Consider the following 26,073-nt stretch of genomic DNA (forward strand, 5'->3'; position numbering starts at 1 on the left):
CAGTCAACCAGTTGAAAGAAAATTTCATATATTGTTATTTGAAAGTATGCGTTTGAGATTGTGATGAGTTAAAACAATACAGCTCCCACGGTTAGGATAAAAGTGAAAAAATTTCAAAATTTTTAAAAGGTGACAACAGTGTTTTCCTTTACAAATTGATCAGCACATTGAAAAACCTTAAATGGCCCTGAAATTATACATATCTGATGAAAATTACCGGCATAGAACATTTGATTGGAAGAGCATTGTGAAGGATCAATAACATCTTAAGAGAGGAGAGGGGAAAGGCTTATATTGGAATTATAAATTTTCATCATGTACAGCATTTCAAGATACACTGGTGTTCAAAAATTAAGGATGAGACGGTTTTTTCAATATAACTTTGTACAAAAGCTTTCCAAATCAACACATTTAATACCGTAAGATCCCCAATACGTAAGGACATGAGTAATGTAAGCAACACTTACTAAAAGAGAAATCAGAGGGATAAAAAGAAGCTTTATTAAAAAAGTAGCATGGAGTGCAATGCGACTGAAGGCCGAAACATCCCTGTGATGGGTGTCCAGCAAGAAACATCCAGTCTTTAATAGGGGATATGATCTCCCCTGACTGCTAGGCAGGTTTCACAGCGTCTGCCCATACTGAGAATGAGGATATCAATGAGTTGTTGAGGCATTGCTGCCCATTCGTCTTGCAGCGCCAATCGAAGCTCCAGAATCGTTATTGGTGGTAAGGTACAAGCTGCCAAGCGTCTGCCTAGAAATCCCATGCATGCTCGATGGGATTGAGATCCGGAGTGTGCCGGACGTTCCATATGTTCAATATCTTCACTCTGTAAGAGCTGTTCGGCAGCTACTGTGCGATGACATGGTGCATTGTCATCCATGAAAAGGAACTGCGGACCCATAGCGCCTCTAAAAAGACGCACATATGGAAGAAGAATCTCGTTACAATAACGAGTCCCGTTGACTGAACCTGCGTCGAAGATGTGAAGGTCTGTACCACTACCAAGCATGATGCCTCCCCAAACGACAACACTGCTATCTCCATACCTGTTCCTTTCAATGATATTCGAGGGATGATTGTGGCTTCTCCGCTCTCTCCAGGTGAGTATGCGATGAGAATCGCTACTCAGACTGAATCTGCTCTCATCTGTAAAGAGTACTCGTCGTGTGTCTAGCGATTTCTCCCGCTGTTTGCCGTCTGTTTCTTCTGGCCTGTAAGGCAATATACCGGTCATCTGTGGGTGTGGTTCCTCGTGGACGACCACTACTAAACCCCCAGATAGCTGTTCCTGTAGTTTGAAATTGTCTCCAAAGTCGTGAAACGATGCCGTGAGCAATTCCGAACTCTGCAGCCACACTACTGTGGCCTTCCTCCAACTTCCCAATGATTCGACACCGGGTAAAAGCAACCAGATGTCGTCTAACAGATTGATTAATCGCCATTTCTCGCTGAGGCAGCAACTCGGTGTGATTTTAACTGCTATACGGCGTGCAATCCCTTTGCCAGAAATACTGATCTTACACCGACAACATGCTTTATACTACTCAGACACTCCCCCATTACCTCTACCTGCATATCTGCGCATGTGCTACCGTACGTCACCTTACTTAATTTCATGTTTGGTCTTTCTGTCCACTCTGCCTCTTCGTTCATCTAATATGCTAATTTTTCGACTTCGTCCTTAATTTTTGCACACCAGTGTAGAGTCATATCTTGCAATTTTGGGGCCACCACAATCTCTCAACTTCACTCCAGTGGATTTCTGGTTCTGGGATTATCTGAAATCTAAGATTTACACATCAAATGCATAGGATTTGTCAGAATTGAAAGGTGCCATAAAATATGAGGTTATATAGATTCCTCTTACAATGTTACATTTGTCATTGTTGTCAACGATCTCCCACATACTGTGTGTTATCATCTACAAAGGTGGGCATGTTGAAAACCTGTAATTCCAGTAAACGTTCCCCCTTCTTCTCTTCTGTTATCATTGATCCTTTACAATGTTCTTCTTTGTAAATGTTTTATGCTGGTAATTTTTATGATATGTGTGCCATAAAATGTGAAGTTACATAGATTCCTCCTACGATGTTACATGCATCATTGTTGTCAATAGTCTCCCGTATGCTATGTATTACATAAAGGTGGGCATGTTGCAAACTTGCAATTCCACTAAAAGTTTTGTTCGATTTATTGAGTGGCTAAGCCGCTAGGAAGTTTTTTTATGACTACCCTGTATTTGATGGTCAGAGTTACATTGTTGAGCTTCATTTTGAAGAATACTATTGTCATTATCAATACTGGTGTTTGTTTATATTCTCAGAAATACTGGTAATTTTTATAAGGTGATCTTCTACGAGAGGAGATTGCACTATACTAATATATAATTTTATTATTTATTACTTTGACCAAGTATAATCTTTACAATATTTTGCAGCAATCCTTGAAAAATATCATTTAGTGGATGATTTCAGAGACCTAAAAGATTCAGTTAAGGCTAATGCACCGGACATATCTGATGATGCATATATGAAAACAGTCTTCAAAGACAAGAAATTAAATAAGTTATGGTTGAAAGCAGAACAACAAGGATTTTCAGGTAGATTCTGAATAAGATGTATATTTTCCTAAAATCTGATGATAAATTTTTTCTGAATTTCCATATTATTCCAATATTTAGCTATTTATATTTAGTTTATTTTTAATGAAGATTGAATGGTATAATACTTACGTATTTTTGCAACCATCCTAGTAGAATGTGCCAAATTTTCTGAATGTGCCAAACTCTGATGACCATGCGCATAAACGTTTTTTAGCCTACCTTGTTCGTAACAATCCTTCAGTAAAGCAACGTCCCCATTTTTGTATGCATTCATTTTGTTGTATTTCAGGTTCCAGTTGTTTTTATAGACAAATCATTATATTTTTTGTCTTCAAATCAATTTTAAAATATCACTTGTGGAAGAAACTGCGGTAAAAGTTCTGCTAGATTATAGTAATAATGCAAAGTCTAAAAGGAACAATGAAGTTTGGTAGATAGCCCTTGCGCATTGTAATAACTTACTTAATCTTCTATTAATGGTGGTTCTTGTGTTCTATTGGCCCAAACAAAAACACTTTCCGTTAACTAACTCTATTTAATGAAGAGAAGACTATGTACAAATATTATATACAGATTACAGTATACCGCTCTCGACCACTCTCATCAACCTCTCAACTTTCTCTGGTGAAAACTCTTAATTAGCTAAACATATGGGCAGCGCCCTCTATCTCTTTTTCTACATCGCTCCCCACCTGCACTCTTTAATAAGAGTACACCAACCAACTTACATAACAATATTAGCATTAATTAATAATGGGTTAATACTAAATAGTACAATATATATAAATGAATAATATGAAAGAATAATCTATACTAGTATATATCAAAGCCACAAATAAACATAATAATTAATAATATAATAATAAAAACTCAATATCAAAAGTTCTAAATCAAATTTCGAAAGGATTTGGATCAATCTTCTGAATTGTTCTTTGGGCGTGCGAATGAGGCACACTCGAACATGTCCATCTCTTTTTATAATCACATTTTCAATTACACCCATGTCCCAAAGTAGCTTGGATTGTTTTGGTTCTTCTACCAACATAACATCTCCAGTCTTAAGGTTCTGCTCAGTTTTAGGATTAGCAAAGTTATGCGTATTTCTAAGATGGAGTAAATATTGCTCTTTCCACTTGATCCATGTTAATTTTAAGAGACTAGATTGGTAAAGCTTCCTCCTAGTTAAAGTCTCTTTGTTGGACACCTTGTTAAAAATTTCCAAAAATGCTCGGGAAAGTTAAATGTATCACGTCCTGGCAATAAAAACTGTGAAGGTGTGAGCAGGCGAGGTTCACCCAGCTCGTTGCTCTCATATGTTAAAGGTCTATTATTTAGCACACATTAGAGTTCAGTTAATATTGAAGAGAGCTCTTCGAAAGTCACTAATGCTCTCCCTAAAATTTTCTTCAGAGGTTCCTTGATGCTTCTCATCAGATGCTCTCAGAACCCTCCCCACCATGGGGAACGCTCAGAATGAACATATAAATTTCCATGTTATCTCTTTGGATGTCAAGAAATCTCTTACACTTGACTCTGCTCTGATTCTTTTAAATCCTTTAAGAATTTTTTTTATATGTGCTGTGGAAATTCTTGGCATTATCTGAATAAATCACTTTGCAGCTCCCTCTTCTTGCTAAAAAATGTCGTACTGAATAAATGAAACTTTTTGCTGACATATCTGAAACCACTTCAATGTGTACAGCACGTGCGACGGCGCATGTAAATAAGGCTATGTACATCTTTTTGTGGATATCTGCTTTTTCTCTAATAGTAAACGCTCCCGCTAAGTCGATGCCTACAACTGTGAAAGGATTACTTTGGACTACATGATCTCTGAGTCACTGACCCATTAACTGTTTGGTGGGTTTCACTGCGAACTTTTTACACACCAGGCAAGCGTTAATAACTTTCTTTACTACTTGTCTTCCTTTAGGTATCCAAAATTTATTCCTGACTTTGGACAATGTTGCCATGACTCCTGAATGAAATACTTTTATGTGTTCACTAAATTTAACTGGTTCGGTGAATGGTTTTCGGCAGAATAATGGGACCTATAAATTTGTCACCTATAAATTCTGCTTTTTCCAAACGACCTCTGACATGCAAAATACCTCTACTATCCGGATATGGTGCTAAACTGTAAAGCTTCGAATCTGGTGTTATTAGATTATTCCTTTCTAGTTGTTGAATATCTGAAAAATAATTCTCTCTCCGGACTTGCTTTTTCCAGTACTCCTCAGCTTCTTGGATCTCTAATACAGTAAGAGGATTCACAGGTACGTTTTTATTAGCTTGGTGACAAACCGCTTTACCCAAGCTGTAACTCTCAACAATTTTTCCAGACTGCTGAATTTGCTAATGTTTAACGCAGTTTCTCCTTCTGGAACAGTCACCTTAACATAAGTGGTTAAATGTTGCAAATTTTGAGTATCAGTTTCTACTTTAAACTTCTGCTCAGGCCATTGATTTTCAGAATCTTTCAACCATGATGGACCATGCCACCAGTTATTATCATTCACCAAAGCATTTGCTGTTTCACCATGAGTTAATTTATCTGCTGGGTTTTCCAACCCTAGACAATAATTCCACTTATCAGTCGAAGTACAGTCTTGTATTTCTGAAACTCTATTCGACACGAACTGCTTCCACTCACGCGCTGACCCCTTTATCCACCACAAGCAAATTTCGGAGTCCGTCCACAGAACTAACCTACCTACCAAATCCTGAAATATTTTCAATAAATATTTTCCTAACCTAGCTGCAATTACAGCCCCCATCAATTCCAACCTAGGGAGGGACAACTTTTTTAACGGAGCTATCCTACTCTTCGACATTATAAACGACGTACATACCTCTCCTCTCTCATTCTTATATCTAAAATATACCACCGCTCCATGTGCCACTATTGACGCATCATGAAAATACACTCTCTTCCAAAAGTTAAGCATGGAGATGTAAAATGCAGAAAAATCAACAAATACTGCTTTGATTGACACAAAATTTGGCAGGAAAGTAGCATATATATTTATGCATAAAACAAAATCAATAATTATATGCAGAAATGAAAACAATATTTAATTTTTGTAAGTTATCAGATAATGACATACTGGAGACTTAAACAGAATTATGTATAAAGTGAAAATAAACAGCATAAAATGAAAAAAAAAAGGACATTAGTAGGGTATGTGATCCCCCTCATCTTTATACAAAGTTTACACCTTGTGACCATGCTTTCAATTAGGTAGTCAACCACCTCAGAATTAAGCAATCGCCATTCTTCTTGTATAGCAGTTTTCCAGCTCAATAAGAGTGGCTGGAGGTGGGAAAATGTGAAGATACAGCATGGCCGAGAACATCCCAAAGATTTTCAATGGGATTAAGGTCGGGCGAATATGCTGGCCACGCCATACGCGCAATCCCTTCGCTCTTCAGGTAGTCATCGATGATGTCAGCTTTATGATGATGTGCGTTATCGTCCATTAAAACAAAAGTAGGGCCAACTGCTGCAGCATATGTACAATCTCACAATGGGTTCTAGGACTTCATCTCGATACCGGACAGCCGTCAAAGAACCCCGTTTAAAGATGTGCAGGTCAGTGCGGTATCCTGATGAAATCCCTGCTCACACCATGCTTCTGCCTCGGAATGCATGATGGTCGGTGAAGTTTTGGGACTGATTGCGTGTTCATATCCTTATACACTTGTCATATGGCTCCAGAGCAAATCTCGACTCATCAGTAAACATGACATTGCCCCAGTCAGACACAGTCCAATTGATATACTCCCGGCACAACTGTAATTGTGCCCCTCTTGATTGGACGGATAGAGGAACACAAACTCAAGGTAATCGGGCATATAGTCCACTCGTATGTAATCTTCGGCGTACAGTAGCTGCAGATATCGCCTTACCAATGCACACTGTAACCATAAATGTCACACATGTGGAGATCGCTCTGCGATTCCGCTTGGCTACAATAGCAATATATCGATCTTCCGCGGGGGTTGTAACCCTTGGGTGACCAGCTTCATACAACTGTCTGTGTGGTTTGGAATTGTTTCCATAAACGTGAAATTACAGAATGATGAACGCCGAAGAAAAGAGCAACATCTGTGATCGACTGTCCTGCTTCAATGGCTCTACAGCACGCCAGCACTCAGAATCCTCCATTCGTCTTCTGGAAGTCATAGAAACACGTATGTCTTGAAAACAAATTGTACAAAAGTTTTAAACACTTTCTATCAGCACTTACAATCAACTTCTGTAACCCTTCATAAAGCTGGCTTCTTATAAGACTGCCTTTTTTGCATATTTCTTGAACACATGATTGGCTGTTACCTAACATATTTGCAAACTTCCATCTACCTCTGCAGCGAATTGCATCCTGTTCAATTCTGATTGGCTTCCAGAAATTAGCATTTTCCTCTCTTTGCCTAACTTTTGGAAGTGGGTGTATGAATTTTAACCGAATGACCTTTACTTAGAACTTCTGGAAAGCAGTACCTCTCTATTTTCAATGCATTTAATTCCTCAATTTCAGCGCACCACTTTATCCATTAGCACCGTAACTCCTTTGGCAACTCTGAATCCCACTCCAAACCTCTCTCCCATATTTCCTGCATCAGTCTCTTAACTCGCACCACAAATGGAGAAATAAATCCGACTGGGTCAAACACCTTAACTGCTGTGCTTAACATTGATCTTTTACTATTTCTCAATGATTCTAAACTACTCAAGAATGATATAACGTCTACTCTCAAACCATTCTCTTCTAAGTTCCACACCAAGCCTAACACTTTCAACTTACTATCTCTCACAAACCTACTTTCTTCATACAACCCTTTCTGAAGCCACAAGTCATACAGCTCTTTAGAATTAGTGTTTAGCTTTCTGAAATTGAAACCTGCGTCTCTCAGAATAAATACCGCCTCTGATGAAAGATTGAAAGCTGATTCTACACTTTGCCTTCCATAACACAAATCGTCTGCTTACAGTGAGCTATTTAGCTTTAAATGATATTTGATCGTTGCACTCAATAAAAACGGTGAACAATTATATCCAAATAATACTCTGTTCATTTGCATAATTTTAAAGTCCTCACTATCATTATCAGGATGCCACAGAAATTTTAAATATTGCCTATCTTCCCTTGCTATCCCAATCATCAAAAACGCCTTTTCTATGTCACCGCAGAATCCAATTTAAAATTTTCAAAAAACAAGAATGATATCCAAAATATTCGGATTTAGGTTTGGGCCTTTTTTTAAGCAGTTTAAGGATAGCTTTCCTCTTTTGCGACTGCTGAAATTAAATACCATTCGAACTTAAGTGCTTTTTTTATCTTTACAGACTACTGCTCGGAATAGTATAAAGTATCCCTCTCTCGTATCCTCAAACTCTTGAATAATGTTTTTTTGTGTCTGAAATTTAATTTTTTCCATAAACTGTTCCCTCACAAAGCTGTTACTTTTTAACTCTCACCGCACCTCTTTGAACTGCCTTTTCACTAAACGAAAATTATTTTCCAAATGCTTTGGACTCCCAATTAACAAGCGAGCCTCATACCTCCCGTCTACATATTTCAGATCTTCTTCAAATTGTTTAATTATTCGCTTATCGACAGCGCTCCTTTCTGACGGGCACTCAGCAATTCTTAGACTTGCAATTTCCGAAAGCTGGCTAATCTGTTCTGATATTTTTAATTCCTCTTCCGAATCGATGTGTATAAACAAGTCGGTGGAGTCTGACCCTGAACTTAGCTTCTTACTCTGTCCTCCCACTCTACCACTCAACGTCCAACCGAATATGCTTTCATGCAATACTAAATAGTCTCTTAAACGATGTGTTTTCCCCATTAAAATGCAGTTCAAATAATCATTCCCAATTAAAATCTGTACCTCTGCCACTTCACTATCACAGCTGCCCTATAAGTTGAATCCTTCTTGGCGAAGCTGGTTTATAATTTTTGCAGATGATCTGGGTAATGTATTGGAACATATGGTTTTTACTTCGAGTGCTTTGATGATTAGAGTGAACCTGGTCTTATTTTTTAAAGAAAGTCTTTTCCTTTTAAACTCTCATACTGGCAGATTCGAAGATCCAAATGTATGCATTCTTAATTTTTCTTTACCAATAGTTGGTAAACTTGCTTTCCTAGAAATAGACTGACAAAGATAAGATCTTTCGGAAGCAGAATCATATAACAACCTAACATTAAATGTGGAATTATTTTCGAGTAGTTGGCCTCTCAATGTTTGATAATAATTCATGTCATTAGGAATTTGCTTACTCAGAGTTTCGAGAAATAGTGAACTAACATTTGTCTCTTTTGTTGCGCTCGCAGCATTTTTTATGGATTTATTTTCTTGCACATTTGCTCTCTAAATGCGACATAGATTTGCAAATATTACATTTAACCCACTTCACCTTACAAAGTGGTTTTTTGTCACCTTTTTTTAAACAGCGCTTGCACTTAAATTGATCGTATAACGCTTTGTGTTTCTCTGAAATACTTAAGTCGCAGTGTTTTGTGAGGTGAGATTTAAGAAAAGTCGCACATATAATTTTCGACTGATGTATTAAGCGTCGCCGCTGATACCATTTTCTTTTTAATTGGAGCAACACTCTTACGATAGTTGTCAGTATTTCTTTCGCTTGATATTGAATGTGTTTGTTGATTAAAACCCAGAGTTAATGACTTTTCATGCGCTTCTACTTCTCTCTTTAGAAACACCAATAAATCTGAGACCGTTGACTCTGTGCCGACCTTTTGCTCCCTATTAAACTGTAACTCTAAATCTTGCGGTATAAACTTATATAAAATAGGAAGTAATAGATTGCCATAAGAATTAAAATTGATATTTAATGTCTCTAAACTTCTTGTTTGAACTGGTATTTCACCATATAGTTTTCTTAAACTGGATACATCACTTGAACGACGTACTGGCTCCAAAGATAGGAGAACGTTCATATGCACACTAACTAATATTCCTTTTTTCCCAAATCTGTCCGTTAAGATTTCGATGGCCTTTTTATAGTTTTCTCCTATTAATGGCAATCTGCTTATAGCTTTTGCTGCTAAACCGGTGAGTAAAGATCTTAAATAGTTAAATTTCTTATCATCTTGAAGCGTTGTTTTCGTGAATGGCAGCTTTATACTGAGCCCAAAATTCGGTAAATTTACATAAATCGCCGCTGAAAGTTTCTAAAGTAATGCGAGGTAATTTAGTATTATGATTAGTTTTGATTTCCGAAACTTGTGAAGTTGTTCCGGTTTTACCCACATTTTGAATATATCTATTGATTTTCAATTTACATCTAATGATGGATTCGCTGTATTCTAAACAATGTTCTACCTCTGTCTCTAATTCCTGAACAGTGCTTTGAGCATTAATAACTTCATCATATTTTAACAAGCTAGTTTCTCTCTCGATTAACACTGAAAGCAATTCCTGGAACACTTCTAGGTTCGGATTCTCGCTTTGCAATTCCTCTTCCAATTTCCTTATTAATTTTGTTACACAGGTATGAACCGAACCTCTAATTTTTCTGTTTCTCTCGATAGTTTCTTCAAAACTCATTTTCGAAGATAAATTGCATGCAGATAAAGTGAAATGGCTCACCTTCCGGCCTGATGCTACCAAAAACTTGTATATAATAACTTACTTAATCTTATATTATTGGTGGTTCTTGTGATCTATTGGCCCAAACAAAGACACTTTCCATTAACTAACTCTATTTAATGAAGAGAAGACTATGTACAAATATTATATACAGATTACAGTATATTTAGTTTATACCACTCTCATCAACCTCTCAACTTTCTCAGGTAAAAACTCTTAATTAGCTAAATATATGGGTGGCGCAGCACCCTCTATCTCTTTTTCTACACGCATTGCCAAGCTTGTACAAATCTCTGATGTTTATTTAAGAAAAACAGATCTGTACAAGAGAAGAACAACAGCACTAAAAAATTAGAGAAGGATTTTACAAAAAATGCATTTTATTTTTTAATGTATAATGTAATCCTTATTTAATAATTTAAATTCGTGTTTTAAAATGTTTTTCATTTTGAAATGTTGATAATGTTTACCTACTTTCGATAAATATTGATGGGGATGTTTGGGAATTTTTTTAAAACATTGTGAAAATTGCAAACTTGCACCCAATAAGTAATTTTAACCTTTTCTTCTGTAAAAAACTGCCAGGATTGTGTTAATATGTAAATTTTGATTGAATTTTAACATATGTGCATGTCATAGTACCTTTTCAATAAAGTTTAGCATTTACTTTCTTTCTAGAAACTAAATGCTAAAGTTATAATGGCATAATATTTTATCACTTTCAGAAGAGCAACTTAATATGTTGAAAGAAGAGTTTCAGCATCACCAGAATAAAATTGACCAATATTATCAAGTCTTGAATCAGCTTCATAAAGAGCCAACAAATAGTAAGTTTTATACACAAATGATGTAATTATGCAATTGATTCTCCATATCATTTAAAAACTATCATCATAATTTCTTATTTTGATCAAATTCTTATAAAAAGTTAAACGCTGTCATCCAGACAGTATAGTGGTTAGAGGAACCTGCTATGGTACACCGAAGGACTCGCATTCGAATCCCGGAGGAGACATGGATGTTTGTAAATGTAATAGTGTCGGTGCAGCATGGTGGCATTCTAAATATGCAGTGAGCTAAAAGTCCCCTCGTGTGGGATTGGTGGAAGTGGAGAGGGGTGGCAGACCCCTCAGAAAACTTCACACCTGGGTGCTCTGCCTCAGAATTGGGGGTGGAAAATAGAAGCCCAACCTCTCTTTGGAGTAGGGTCTGGCAACTATTGTTCCGTGTAATATGGACAAGACAACAACAACAAACAATAAAGCTATTCCAATAAAAGTTTTATATATCTTTAATTTCCTTTAGAATGTTTAAGTGATCTAAGAAATTATCTTTTGAAAAAAGTATATGCAAGATAACTAGTATTGTGATGAATTTTTATGTGCATTTTAATTATATATATAGATTTATAAAGGGTGTCCCAAAATTTGAATTTTGTGCTACTTGTGCGATTAATGTTGCAAAAAAAAAAAAAAAAAAAAAAAAAGACAGCACGACAGCTGACAGTTCAGGGTTATTAAAAATCAAGCGCTACATGAAAGAACAGTATGTTTTCATTGTTGAGCAATATTTAGAAAAAATTAATGTTTGGGAGTTACAGTTCACATACAAAATATGGTCAGAATAGTGATTTAACTTCATCAACTGTGAAGAGATTAATTTAAAAATTTAGGAAGACTGGATCAATTAGTGAACTTAAACACTCGGGCCATCCTTCAACATTCGGATGACTCTATTTGCTAATGGTTTTTATGTGCAAGATAATTTTTTAAAGCCTCAGTGATAAACTTTTGTAAATCATCAATAATATGACACTGCGTATTTATTTTTGAGGAAAAGGAACTGAAATTTTTCTCCGGATGTTTCTGCTGTCTTAACATTTAGCAGTTTTTTATATGGCTCTTAAAAATAACTTTTTAATGTGTCTGTTTTTTATATTAGCATAGCTTTTAGTTCATTTTCTTTATTAAATTATTGCATAAGTGTCTTTTTAATTATTATGCTCTAGTAAATGGGTCAACTGGCTAGACATTTTCATAATTTTCGCTGTGTGGAATGTGAATATGGGCCAATTTCCATTAGAAATTGCCTGTAGAAGACATTCCATCTTTTACGTAGAAGCCCTTGAGTGTGATATCTTAATCAATTTGTAGAGATATTAGGCATTTTTTGAGACCGGAGAGATTGAAAAATTAGCAACGCCTTCGCCGGGAATCAAACCACGGACCTCTGGAATACCTGCCCAGCATGCAGAACCACTATACCACGAAGGCACGCTGGGAAGGTGGGAAAAATACCTTATATACTCCCCCCCTTTTGAAAGGGTGACTGGGGTTTACAGGAGACCCAATCGCCAAATCCTGGGTGTGGAAGAAACCTCATCCAACGCCCTTCTAGTTTGGGTGCCACTGTAGAGACATTAGGTATTTTTTGAGGCCAGAGAGATTGAAAAATTAGCAATGCCTTCACCAGGAATTGAACCACGGACATCTGGAATACTGGCCCAGTGTGCAGAACCACTACACCACGAAGGCATGCTAGGAAGATTGGAGAAATACCTTATAAATTAAATAAGTATTAATAGTGAATTAAATTATAAAAATGTGCATTTAATGAATATCATGGAACCATTTTGAATACATAATGTAATAGGAAAAGCAAAATTATATCATATACTCCAGTGACCTTAATTTTGATTTCATAGCTTATATTTTATTAAAAGTATCCAAAAAGTGTTATAATTGCTTTAATTACTTTAAACAGAAATAGCCAGAGTAGAGGAAAATCCATGTATATTCTTCAGTATATGATAATACTGTATTTAATTACATATTCCCCCCTTTTCACTGATATTTTCATACAAAATCGAGAGGGGGGAATTTTTCAAATAATTTAATTTCGAAGGACATGGTTACAGTAAGAACACAACAAATGAAAAGTAGGCATGATAACGACAAGCAACTATCATATTTATCTGAAAGAAACGTACATGCAGTGAGAATATATAGTATTATTAACATTAAAATATCTAATAAGATAGCTTCATTTCTGCTTCCTTTCATCTTGAATCTCATTTACTGTTGTTGGTATTTACTAGTACTCTCTAGATTTCAAATCATTTAATGCTTCTGGAACTGCAGTTTGTATCATCTGCTACAGCATCGACATTGTTGTCATTGTTTTTGTCACCATTCAGTCTGTCTTCCCATGATGATGATCTTCAGAACCATCAACAGTATTAAATGTTCTCGTTTTCTTGAAGTTCTTAACTATTATTGCTTCATCAGTCAGAGCCCATGCACCCATAATCCATGAGCAAATCAGCTAGTAAGATGTAAACGACCACTACATGGATGACTCATTTTAACATTTTGGAAGCTCTCTTTATGAACACCTGAGGAAGGGGGAAATTACATGAATACTTAAAAAAAACATCAGAACCTTGTGCTGGGGGAAAGTGGGTAGGGAGAAAATATATGAGGAAATATGATATTCATTTTTAATCATCATCATTAGTGCCTTCTGTTGAGTTGTATTCACTGCTTATTTTTTTAAAACACATGATTGAAGATGGTGTCATGTTGTCACTGAGAGAAAGATTAAGATAGATTGAATTTAAAATTACCGATTTAGAAAAATAAATAAACCACATAATGCAGGATTGAAAGCACATGAAGAATTTTCAATTTCACAATTTATTTTCAGATGAGGTTGGCAATACTATTGATCATATTCTTCATGCAGAAGAAGGAGAAAAAGTATGGAAAGCTGATAATCCTCATCAGATTTTGAAAGAAAAACATGCTCAGTTAAAAGCAGGATATGATTATTTAACAAGTAAAATTATACCTAATTTTAAAAACTTGGAATTTGAGGAGCCACAAGTAAATAGTCTTTGGGAAATGGCAAAGAATGCAAGTTTTACTCCAGAAGAATTAGAAAGTTTAAGAGTAAGTTGAATTAAATATTAATATTTTAGAATTTTTCCTCCCTGTATTCAGTATACTTATATACCAGTGGTCTCAAATTGCACTTGGGCTGTATGCTCAAAAAACAGCTGACAGGTCACAATTTTTTTTTTATTAAAACGAAAATTTTTATCAATAAAATAAAAAATATTTTAACTAAATTTTAATTTTTGCTTGCTAAATATTTTCAAAGCATATGTAAACAATAATAATAACAACACAAAAGGAAAACTTCAAATTTATATTAATTTTTTTATTGGAAATCTAAAGATTGATATCTGCAAGAAATTGCTCTTGGTTTCACTTTGTAATTCAAACATATTTGCAGCTAAATATTATATTCTCAGAGTGACATTTATTTCAAATAATTTTAATATGCTATTTAATCATTAAATAACTATAAATTAAACTAAAAATAAGTAAATTATGAAAATGTTTTAAGTTTTCAGAGGAAACTTTGCAAATAGGACAAAACTTGAGAATAAATAATGACAACCTTGTCTTGTATTCACTTAATTTTTCTTTGGCATATAAATAAAAATACATACGTTTGTATGTAAATTATAAGCTACATTATTTCTTACTACAGTTTGACACTTAATGCCATTTGATTAAGATAAAGTTTGTAGCCTTGAAGAAAAATTACTAGAAATTATCTTCATTACAGATTTTAGATATTCATCTGTCAATTAGGCTCTTTTTTTTTTTATTATTTATTTTCAACTGTGATAAAATGCTGTTCACATACACATGTGTTCACAGACAAAGCAATTATTCTTGGTGCAAAAATTCATAAATGAGCTTATTTATTTTTTGACGAGTGCAAATAAAAGTTAATGAAATCTGTATCTTCAAAACTTTGAGTAAGATTTATATCATATAGTAGATTAATGAGTTCCATTGGTGCGTTATCCATGTTTTATTTTTAATGGAAAGTAAAATAATCAGACTCGGAGTTCAAAGAACTAAAATCTTTAAAACTTTGCAATACACACATATTCGTTCACCACATAAAATTGCTTCAGGGGCTGCAAGTTTGAGTTCAGTGCCATATACACTAAAATAAAGCATGAGAACTTATTTCCTCATTGAACATATTTAGTAAAAAAAAAAAAAAAAAAAGAAAGAAAGAAAAAAGAAAAAGAAAAAGAAAGAAAAAAACTGTCACCAAACAATGCAGTTTAGTACACATACTGGATAAGCATGATGCCAAAACATACTCATAAGATATTTGCTTTGGTTTTATGCAGCTCTTGGTTCTCAATAACCCTGTTTATGTTTTATAAAGACAGACATCAGTTAACGTTGTTTCCGTGTTTTTCTCTTGTATTTGGAAAAAAAAAAAAAAAGATTAATTTGGAACTTGTCTGGTACAGAACAGCCCATAATGGAATATTTTCAGTACTTATGCATTATCCCATTGACTATGAAATTTTCGCCAAGTGTGACTTAGCACCAATTACAGATAAGCGTGACAAATTCCATATTCATAACATCTGCATTTAAACCATGTTTTGATTTCACGAAGATGGGTATAAATTAACTGTTATTGCTATATCCCCCCTTATATTTTAGAAGAAAAAAAATTAAAATTTTGAACCTGCCTTCCACAGAACGGAATGCAGTAGTTTCAAAGTTATGGTTCTTACTATTTAAAAAAGTGTATATGAGTGATCATGATATTGTCAGTTGAATATGGCCATTCTTTCTTGGTCAATAGGTTTGCTGTTTTGTAGAAGGCAGGCCCAAAATTTTAATATTTTTTTCCTTCTCAAAATACAGCAATAGTATTTAATTTATATCCTTGTTCATAAACAAACTATGGCTTAATTAAGATACAATAACACGCCAAACAAATATTAATTTAGAAGTCAAACAACAAAATCAGCGTTATATTTTCAAATTTTCGCAGGACATTTGCGCTTTTGCAGCTGAGGATGATGGTTTGGTAAAATCATTGAAACTAGTCCTACGAAAATTTGAAAATATAATGCTGATTTTGTTATTTGACTTCTAAATTAAAAATATGGCTTATCAAGAACCAATCAAGTTATGTCCATTAAACATAAGCCAAAATTTTAAGAATGCATTTTTATGTTATGCTGCTTGACAATTCCATGGTCAGAGGGATAATACATAAGTACCAATGTTAATAATGAGCTACAGGGTGCTTGCACTAGTCCTTCATAAAATTTCTCTAATTTACAAGCTGCTTGTTCTTTTTTGTTTGTTCCTTTATTTTTTGAGAAAAATATATGTCTTAAATTTCATAATCATACTTTTATTTCATATCAAAGTACAGAATGAAAATAAATGATTTTGGGGATTTCTTTGAGATGAGTTTAACAAGAAAACTGTATAATGCAATTCCTAATAGTGTGAAGAAGCTTATTTCAGAGACTATCACTATTAATAGTGCTGATGTTGGAGAAGGTTTTTCCTAGATGAACCATATTTCAACATGATCTTCTTTGACTACATTTCAGATTTAATCTTTCTTTGCTACATGTTTCAGATTTGATTTAATGAGTCTTCTTAAATGGAAAAACTTAATGCAAATTTATTCTTAAACCTTATGTAAAATATTTCTCAAAAATTCATTGCTTGACTGGGAACAGTCTAGAGAACATCAATGGAGGTGAATGAAGAAAATAATGTGTGGTAGTTCCTGCCATAAATTGCCCAATATAGTTTAATTTACTCATTATTTGATTTAATTTCTGTGTATTTTACAATTTTATTATCTATTTTTTAAATCTTTTTTCCCTTTTATGCATAAATTTTTCCTTTTTGTTAATTGTAAAAAATAAAACATTTAATTAAAATTTGATATTTTATTTTTACACAGTGAAATATGAGCCTTTTGTTAAAATTTTCATAGCTCATCACTAGTTACTGATATTTTTCATTTTATGGCTTTTAATACACATGATTGTTATTTTAATATTAAAAATGTTTTGTATTATATAATAAATTATGCACCTTTCAGGGAGAACTCCACCATTTTGAGCATAGAATAAGGAAATTAAAAACTCTGGCCTCTTTAGAAATGGAGAGAGATCACAGTAATCATGTTGATGAAGTTGTGGCCAAAAGAGAGAAAAGACTGAAAGAATATAATTACAAAGTACACTTACTTTCTTTTTTTAAAAAAATTAACACCATTTTCCCCTGCATCTTTAAATTTGGTTAATATTTTTTTCAAAGTAATCACTTGCATCCAGACTACCTTTACATACATAAAAACATTGATTTCTGATAAACTGTGCAATAAAATTACATATCTCTACTTGGAGTGAAACACATTATCATAAAACATAAATGCAAACAAAATAATTAGATATGAATGCATATAACTCAAAATTATATTATGAAACAAATAAAACAAGTAACATGTGACAAAAATTCAGTAGTGTTTGGGGGGTAAGAAACTTAAGAAAAAATTATCTTGAAACCAAATACAGAATTTAGATATTAATAGATAAAGAAAATATGAAAAAAAAGTGAAATTTTAGGGAGAAAACTTAATACGACAGAAATAAATGCAGAATTTTGACATAAATTAAAATTGAAAATGATATTCTGAAACAAAGTAAATTGAAATACTATGCAACAAAAAAAATTTCAAGGGAGTCAGTACTTTTGAGAAAAAATACAGAATTTTGACTTTAATGCAGAATGTGATCAAAATCTTGGGGAAAATTTTGGTATTAGAGAATGAAATCTTTCTCTACGTCATATATTCATATCATAATTTGATCTCCTGTAAAATGATTGAGGGCATAAGTACACTCTTCATCAAGAATAGCCTTCAAGGAAATGAGAGCTGTAAAAGCAGAATTCACTATGCAGCATGTCTTCCAAATTCCATACAAGATTCAAGATTTTGCTTGCCATTTTATTCACTGTTTAGTTTAAAAGAATGCCCTTTTTCATATTTTTTTTCAAGCAGAAATGCATTATTATCCATTTAAGGAAAAAAATTCAGATGTATGTGTATCTCTAAAATACCTTCCATAACATATCTCGATGACTTTCATCCTGAAATCTTTCGACAGACACATCTCATTTGAACATCTGTAAGTAAATCCTTATTACTTACATTTGCACTGTTGTAATAATCATATTTCTTAATAGAAGTATTTTGCGTTCCTAGTCCTAACTATACATGTGTTTAGAATCATGCTAAAATGAACCTTGATTTGTCATTGAAGAGAACACATTATACTCCGATTCTGTTTCCAATAGTAGCTGTAAACTGTGGTTGCACTCAAGGTGCCTGGTGGCAAATATCTTGTTGCATGGGACAATTATGGAAAGAGATCAGTTTAAGTAGTAGTAGTTTTATTTCTTTGACCTTGGTTTATGTTTGTAAGCAACAGTTTCAGAATCTAAATGTTTTCAAAGGGAAAGTAATTAATTGTTTGAACAATTCAGCCATCTTGTCATTTCGATAATTGCCTGTCTTGCTTCTTAATGGCAGCAGTTCTCCATTTCAGAGATTCTTCTATAAGAAACTGTTTTAATTCTATAAATGTTGAAATTAAACTTTGAATTTCATAAGTTTACAAGGAAACAGTTTGTAAAAGCATGTGTTATACTTCTAGAAGGCATGCTGTTATTTGCCTTTCAGAAAGATTGATCAAATTGGATTGAATAATGATAAATCAGGTTTTTCGTTTATTCATTTCATCAAAAAATAAAATAAATTGGTTGCTTCATGAGGTACTTTTATGTACAATGTAAAAGATAATTTTAGATAACAATATAGTTACATAATGTGCAATGTATTTACAAAATTTTAAGACCGATTTTTTCCGTAGTAATTCCAGCTGCCAAATGATAACTAGTATATGTGATTATTAACATAACTTAATTTCTGTAATATATTATTTGCTTATGAAGAGAAATTTAAATGAAATTTTTTGTTTGATTTCATACACTTGATATATACCATCATGGATTCAAAGATTAAGAAGCAATATTTGTGCACTCAGCTCTCATTAGAATATGTAATGGAAAGTGTAAATGCTCTTAGTCATCCCAGATAACTTTTCATATTCTGGAATAAAATCTTACCTTTTTAGATCATTTCAGAAATTCAAGAAGCATAACAATTTTTCAATGACTTTTATGAAGGCATTCTTCTGAATGTTTCACAAAAGTCAAGATGATAAATTCTCTTCTTATTTTCATGTAGAAGTTCTGTGAATATAATAAGCAATGTATAACGTTGGAAGGAATGTATGTAGATGATTAAGCCGTGATTCTTCACTTATTAGGTGTCCTTCATTCATTAAATGTTCTGTATATGTATGGAAAAAATAAATAATTAAATTAAAATGTGAATTTCTTAAACTATTTTTTTATAATTTTTGACATTAAGCTGATTATCATGTATATTTATCTTCCAGGTAGAGAAAATTCAGAAGGAACTAACTAATCGTATTCTCCAAAGGCATTCAGAATTATAGACGTATCTGAAAATATTTTGTATTTCTGAATAAATTTGTTATTCATGCAGTTGTTATATTTTAAATGTTGATTATAAATTATATTTTTTCTTTTGATGACCTTTCAGGTTTTAGGTCACCAAATCACTGAACCATTTTTATGTTGTAGTTTTGTAATATTTTCTTGTGTTTGTTTTGAATCTCAATGCAGCTGTTTTATAAATGTGTTCATAATTAGTTATGCTGTGCTTGAATACTTTTTATATGGAATCTGTTGACTATTTTTTTTTATCATGCTCATATAAATATTCACTTTTGTATGACTATTGTGTAAAAAACATAACTGCTACAATTGTAATAATAAATGATTTTTAAAATGAAATAGTTTTCACAATATAAATTTTATGTTTACCTTTTCTTTATAGTTCACAAATTATAGATTCACTTTTAAATTGACACTAAAATCTGGCTTGCAGATTAAATTTTTTAAATCTAAACTGTACAATAAATACATGATTTTAATTATCAGTTGTCAGTCTTTTCTAGCTTTTCTTCAAATGTTCTGAATTCCTTTTCAGCAATTTCATCCACTTCATCTGTAACCTAAATTTTAAAAGAGGAGGTGTGATATAAGATTAATATCTGTTTGATAAAGTTATCATTGAAAAATGTTCTTTTACTTAAAAATTATCTCTAATTAAAAACTGGGGATGATCATGGACATCTTAATACTGTGAAATATTAATTCAGAAGTCAAACAACAAAAATCAGCATTAATTCACAAAATTTCGCAGGACTAGTTTCGATGGTTTTACCGAACCATCATCTTCAGCTGCAAAACCGCAAATGAACAAGATAGGAAATAATGTTTGGATAAGATAAGAAAGCCTGGACAAGAATAAGCAAGTGGCGCCATCTGTTGGCGAAACCAGAACTAAAACATAATTTCTCTAAAAGCCGAAGGCAAATTTGGATTGGAATTAGGATCGTTAACTAGCACAGAAAGGTTTTTATGAATGTGAAATGCCTCTAGAAAATCCAGTTCTCCAATGGAAGATGTTTTTTGAATAATTTTGGCAGCAGAAAAATTGAAAGTGTGATTTTCGGACCAACAATGTTGAGCAACAGAAGACTTCTGTGTTTCCTTTCTTCTAACATATGCCTCATGTTCTTTGACGCGAAATTTTAAGGTTTTCTTAGTTTGGCCAATGTGAATTAAACCGCACTGGCAAGGAATCCTATAAATACCCCAGGAATTCATATCCGGAATGGGGTCCTTGAGTATAGAAGTTGGAATTTTATTGATGGGAGAGTAAACAACCCGAAAGTTAAATTTCTGCAAAATATGTGCAACTTTATAGCTAATTGATGGAAAGAAGGGAATGACAACAGAATTTTTATAATCTCCTAAAATAAGAGTGTGGCTTTTAGTGTGTTGAGATGAGAATTTTTTAACTGCTTGATTAATAATGTTGGGTGAAAAGCCCCTGTCAATAGCTATTGCTTTTAAATAATTTAGTTCTTCATCAAGGGCTAGTTTGGAGGAGCAAACTTGAAGGGAATGACAACAGAATTTTTATAGTGCTCTTCAAGTTTGCTCCTCCAAACTAGCCTTTGATGAAGAACTAAATTATTTAAAAGCAATAGCTATTGACAGGGGCTTTTCACCCAACATTATTAATCAAGCAGTTAAAAAATTCTCATCTCAACACACTAAAAGCCACACTCTTATTTTAGGAGATTATAAAAATTCTGTTGTCATTCCCTTCTTTCCATCAATTAGTTATAAAGTTGCACATATTTTGCAGAAATTTAACTTTCGGGTTGTTTACTCTCCCATCAATAAAATTCCAACTTCTATACTCAAGGGCCCCATTCCGGATATGAATTCCTGGGGTATTTATAGGATTCCTTGCCAGTGCGGTTTAATTTACATTGGCCAAACTAAGAAAACCTTAAAATTTCGCGTCAAAGAACATGAGGCATATGTTGGAAGAAAGGAAACACAGAAGTCTTCTGTTGCTCAACATTGTTGGTCCGAAAATCACACTTTCAATTTTTCTGCTGCCAAAATTATTCAAAAAACATCTTCCATTGGAGAACTGGATTTTCTAGAGGCATTTCACATTCATAAAAACCTTTCTGTGCTAGTTAACGATCCTAATTCCAATCCAAATTTGCCTTCGGCTTTTAGAGAAATTATGTTTTAGTTCTGGTTTCGCCAACAGATGGCGCCACTTGCTTATTCTTGTCCAGGCTTTCTTATCTTATCCAAACATTATTTCCTATCTTGTTCATTTGCGGTTTTGCAGCTGAAGATGATGGTTCGGTAAAACCATCGAAACTAGTCCTGCGAAATTTTGTGAATTAACGCTGATTTTTGTTGTTTGACTTCTGAATTGGTATTTGTTCGGCGTGTTATTGTGTCTTAATTAACTGTGAAATATTGTTTTTGCAACTGTAACACAGAATAACTCATGGTATTAAATCTTTGATAACAGTAAATTTTAGAATTTAAATTTTTAAATGAAAAACAAATAATGAAAAATGAAAAATTGAAGTTCAATAATGAATTTAAATGAAAAATTGAAGTTCAATATTTTGTGTATTCACCCATTCCACACAACACCTATAAGTTGGAACATAAAGATATGTTTTTCATGTTAATATTATGATTTGAACATGAGAATTGTTAGCAATATGAGGAGGGTTTACAACAATTTATTGTAATATATTAGCATCTTAGGAAGGTAGTTTTTATTATAATTAATGGACTCTTGTAGACATTCACAAAAATTTGGATAATACTTTACTATAACACAGCAATACTAATTTGGTGAATTTAAATAACAGACTGGGACATTAGGTCAGAAGACTGAGCTGGTCCTTCAGTGCTCCAAAACTCACCTATAGCACTATCCTATTGAACCAAAAAAATATCAGCTTTTTAATTTTTATTCATCAAATATCAGCTTTTGTAAGTTTCCATCAGGTTCAGGTCAAAAGCATAGAAAAAAACCACATCCACAATGGTCGTTCTTTTTGAAGAAATAAGGACTGATGAGACCCTGTTACTGTTTTACTATCAAATGACTTTTTATATGCAACTTCTGCTGGCAACTTTTATGAATTATTATTATTATTTTTTTTTTTTGGTAGAAACTGCTGTAGCATTGCAATTTTACATATAAAATCCATTTTTCATAACTTTCGCAATTTTTTTTGCAACTGTCAGTTTATTGATCAATCACAAAAATTGCATTTTAAGCATGTAATTAGGGCATCTGAAATGCCCTAACTACAGTGTCTTTCTGATATCCTCAATTATAATATTATTTTTAGTTTCATGGAATTTGTATTTTCTCTTCAATGGCTTGTTTAAGTTTTCATTCTGCATATATTTTAATCCTAAATTTAACTTTTAATTCTTTCCCCAAATGGAAAAGTATTTTAAAAACTCCCAAATCCATTAAATTCATAAACCTATGAAGATGAACCAAAGATAAAATGTAAGGCATCATGGACTATATAAGGCATATTATCTGAACTTCAGTTTTGTGCACTCTGATAACTCTTTGCCTCAGTGTATCTCTGTGTGTCATGTGGAAAGTTTTCATATGAAGCAATGGTGTCAAGTAAACTCACTGGCACCTTTCTACAAAGTATCCTTCATACATAGGCAAGGATTTTAACTATTTTAAATATGTGCAAATTCAAACTCGGATGCAAAGTACTTTTATGAGATCAGCCACAATGGTATCTAACTGAATTCAAGTTACAAAGTTTAGAAATTGATAGTAAAGCCTCACACATTTGTTGAATCACTCATTTTACCAGGTTGTATGGAAATTGTCAAAACGATGCTTGGAATCGATGAATTAAACAAAAAACTGAAAAAATACCATTTTTAAATATGATCATCAGAAGATGGATCAGTTAATATAAAAATAATGTTAATTAAAAATATTTCTGATGACACAACATTTTCCTTACAGCTTGATGAATGAACAAATGCTAGCAACTGGTGTCAGCTAATTGCACTTATTTAAATACCAATGAGAAAGAATTGAAAGTGCATTATTTTTTCTACAAAAAACTTCAAAAACAAACCCATAAGTTTTTATATTGATGGCATGATTATAATGACAAGAAAAATCATAGACTTGATATCTGAGATTCAGTCTGAAAACCTTGATTTTCACTTCACTTTATTTAAAGAGAAGATGTCATATCAAATAGTTTACCTCTAGAATTAAAGTCTACATTTAATGACTTTATAAAGGTGGTAAGCAATCCATCAGCAAAAAAGCTATGAACTTTCTTTTACCATTCGCAAGAACTTAGAGACCACTATGAAAAATTCTGAATATGAACTGTGTGTAGCTCTTTTGAACACAGACCCAGATATGCAAAAATTGCATTTACAGAAACAAGACCAAGCATCTCGCTAAATTGCAGCAAAGAATATTTTAGATGTTTATATGAATATTTAAAATAAAAAATTCTCGTTAAAATGCTTATTTTGTCATTAAATTATTATTAGTATATTTATACACAATAATTCTTTTGTCTCTAATTAATTTTAATTTCATATTTTCCTATCATGATTTTACATAAAAAATTTAATGACAATCAGCGATTTTTTATTCTATTTGTACTATTCGTGCTTATGACTGCATAAGACTTATCTTAAATGAATGTTTTAACTGTATTAGTATTTGAAAGAAAGATTTTACTAATTAAAATTCCTAGTATGAACTAGAATAATGAAAAAATGTTCCTTAATAGAGGGTCATGAGATATTTATGCTTATGAGATGCGCTATGAGATATGATCTATGTTAAAACACTGCTAAAGTTGAACCTTTAGCTGGTGGAATATGGAAAACGATTGGTATGTTATTTCAGAAAAAGTCCAATTTTGTGTCAAAATACCCATGTTAGAACAATGCTTTATATAAATATAATATATATATATATATATCTTAAGTTGTGCTTTCGAGAGATGGAAAACACAAGTTAAATTTCAACTCTACCTTTTTTTTTGTGCCAGTTGTACATAAACATATACTTTGATCAAATCCTATTTACCATTTTTCTAATCATTATAAAAAATAACATTTAATCTTTAGTTAAATACAAATTAATTGCAATAAACAAACAGGCAATATCTCATTTACCATTTGTTTCAGAAAGTAAAGACAGTAGGATATGTACCCGTCTCAATACATTGGAGCAAAACTATCAAGACACAGTGATTTTGAATAATTACGAATATCAGAACAGATAGAAAAAATTATATATTTACCTGCACCACTCCTTTAACTTCAGGTATATAAAACTGAAGCATGTTTTCCACACCACTTTTTAGAGTAACAACTGAACTAGGACAGCTAGTACATGCTCCTTGCATCTTCAGTTTCACTAAACCATCTTCAAAACCCTGGGGGGGGGGAGGAACTGACATAGTAAACAGTATAGAACAAACAGAAGCAAGAGAAAATACAGTCAATAGTCCTTAATTCGGACACCCATAATCCGGACCTCAAAGCTAAAATCTTTCTGCGCATGCGCCGCGTGGACGTATGCGCATAGGCGTTTTACGCGTGCGCGCAAGACATTTACGACTGCGCATATGCGTTTGCGCAAGCGCAGAATACGTTTTCGCGTGCGTGTTTAATGTATAACGGACGGTATAAGCTAAAATTATCTAATTATCTATTTGAGTTAATGTTGATGATTGCGTTGTTCCTTAATCTTCGAATTGGATCCGGCTTATTATTTTTTGCAGACTGTAAGAGCAATTTTATAAAAGTACGCTTAAACTTTCGATTATGTCAAATAGAATTTCCGATGCTGGAGCTCCCAAAGAATCTAGAAAACGAAAGTATGTTTCGATGTCCATCAAACAAAAAACGAACTGCTACAAAAAAATGGATAAAGCCATATCCTTTGTTTATCTAACCGTTCCGAAATCTGTTTATCAATTTCACGCTGCTCTGCGTGAATACATAAGTATACATTTACGTATCTCAAATACATAAGTATACATTTACGTATTTGTGGACCTGTAATTATGGAATGGATATAAGCACACAAGGGGTTTTCGGTGATTTGTGTTTATACTCCTTCACCACATTCGTCGTATTTCTCGCAAGAGTTGGGTAAATTTTATATGGTAAAATGAGTAGCCATGAATATATGGATAATAGATGAGACAAAGAATTGTTAGTAGACTGGAAGCAGCCCAATCACAAGCCCTCAGGGAGCATACACAAGCCTAAGGTTCTTGTTTACAAACTGGAAAACTAGACAAATGGAGAGCAGAATGGAAGAAGGTTCTAAGAAAAGCTATGGCCTACCTTGGGTTGACATAACCTCAATTCTTATTCAGATTCTTATCCCATTAATATATAACAGCCTCA

The 26,073-nt window shown here is 33.2% G+C and overlaps 2 protein-coding genes across 2 annotated transcripts in view; one reads left to right on the plus strand and one right to left on the minus strand.

The window, feature by feature from the left end:
* Positions 1-19,724, plus strand: part of LOC118199343 (alpha-2-macroglobulin receptor-associated protein) — a 38,828-nt gene extending 19,104 nt beyond the window's left edge. The window contains exons 3-7 of the mRNA XM_035371178.2: positions 2,444-2,605; positions 10,954-11,055; positions 13,934-14,178; positions 17,186-17,323; positions 19,611-19,724. Coding sequence (XP_035227069.1) covers positions 2,444-2,605; positions 10,954-11,055; positions 13,934-14,178; positions 17,186-17,323; positions 19,611-19,670 — 707 coding nt within the window. The 3' untranslated portion in view covers positions 19,671-19,724. The remainder of the gene's footprint in view (positions 1-2,443; positions 2,606-10,953; positions 11,056-13,933; positions 14,179-17,185; positions 17,324-19,610) is intronic.
* A 307-nt stretch (positions 19,725-20,031) lies between these two features.
* The window catches only part of LOC118199344 (NFU1 iron-sulfur cluster scaffold homolog, mitochondrial-like), a 31,357-nt gene continuing 25,315 nt past the window's right edge, over positions 20,032-26,073 (minus strand). Inside the window, exons 6-7 of the mRNA XM_035371179.2 lie at positions 24,957-25,091; positions 20,032-20,252 (exon numbers count right to left, since the gene is read on the minus strand). Of these exons, the coding sequence (XP_035227070.2) occupies positions 20,175-20,252; positions 24,957-25,091 (213 nt within the window). The 3' untranslated portion in view covers positions 20,032-20,174. The remainder of the gene's footprint in view (positions 20,253-24,956; positions 25,092-26,073) is intronic.

This window comes from Stegodyphus dumicola, chromosome 7 (assembly GCF_044657685.1).
Source record: "Stegodyphus dumicola isolate Sdum_Otavi_A_Nest chromosome 7, ASM4465768v1".
Lineage (NCBI taxonomy): Eukaryota > Metazoa > Arthropoda > Arachnida > Araneae > Eresidae > Stegodyphus > Stegodyphus dumicola.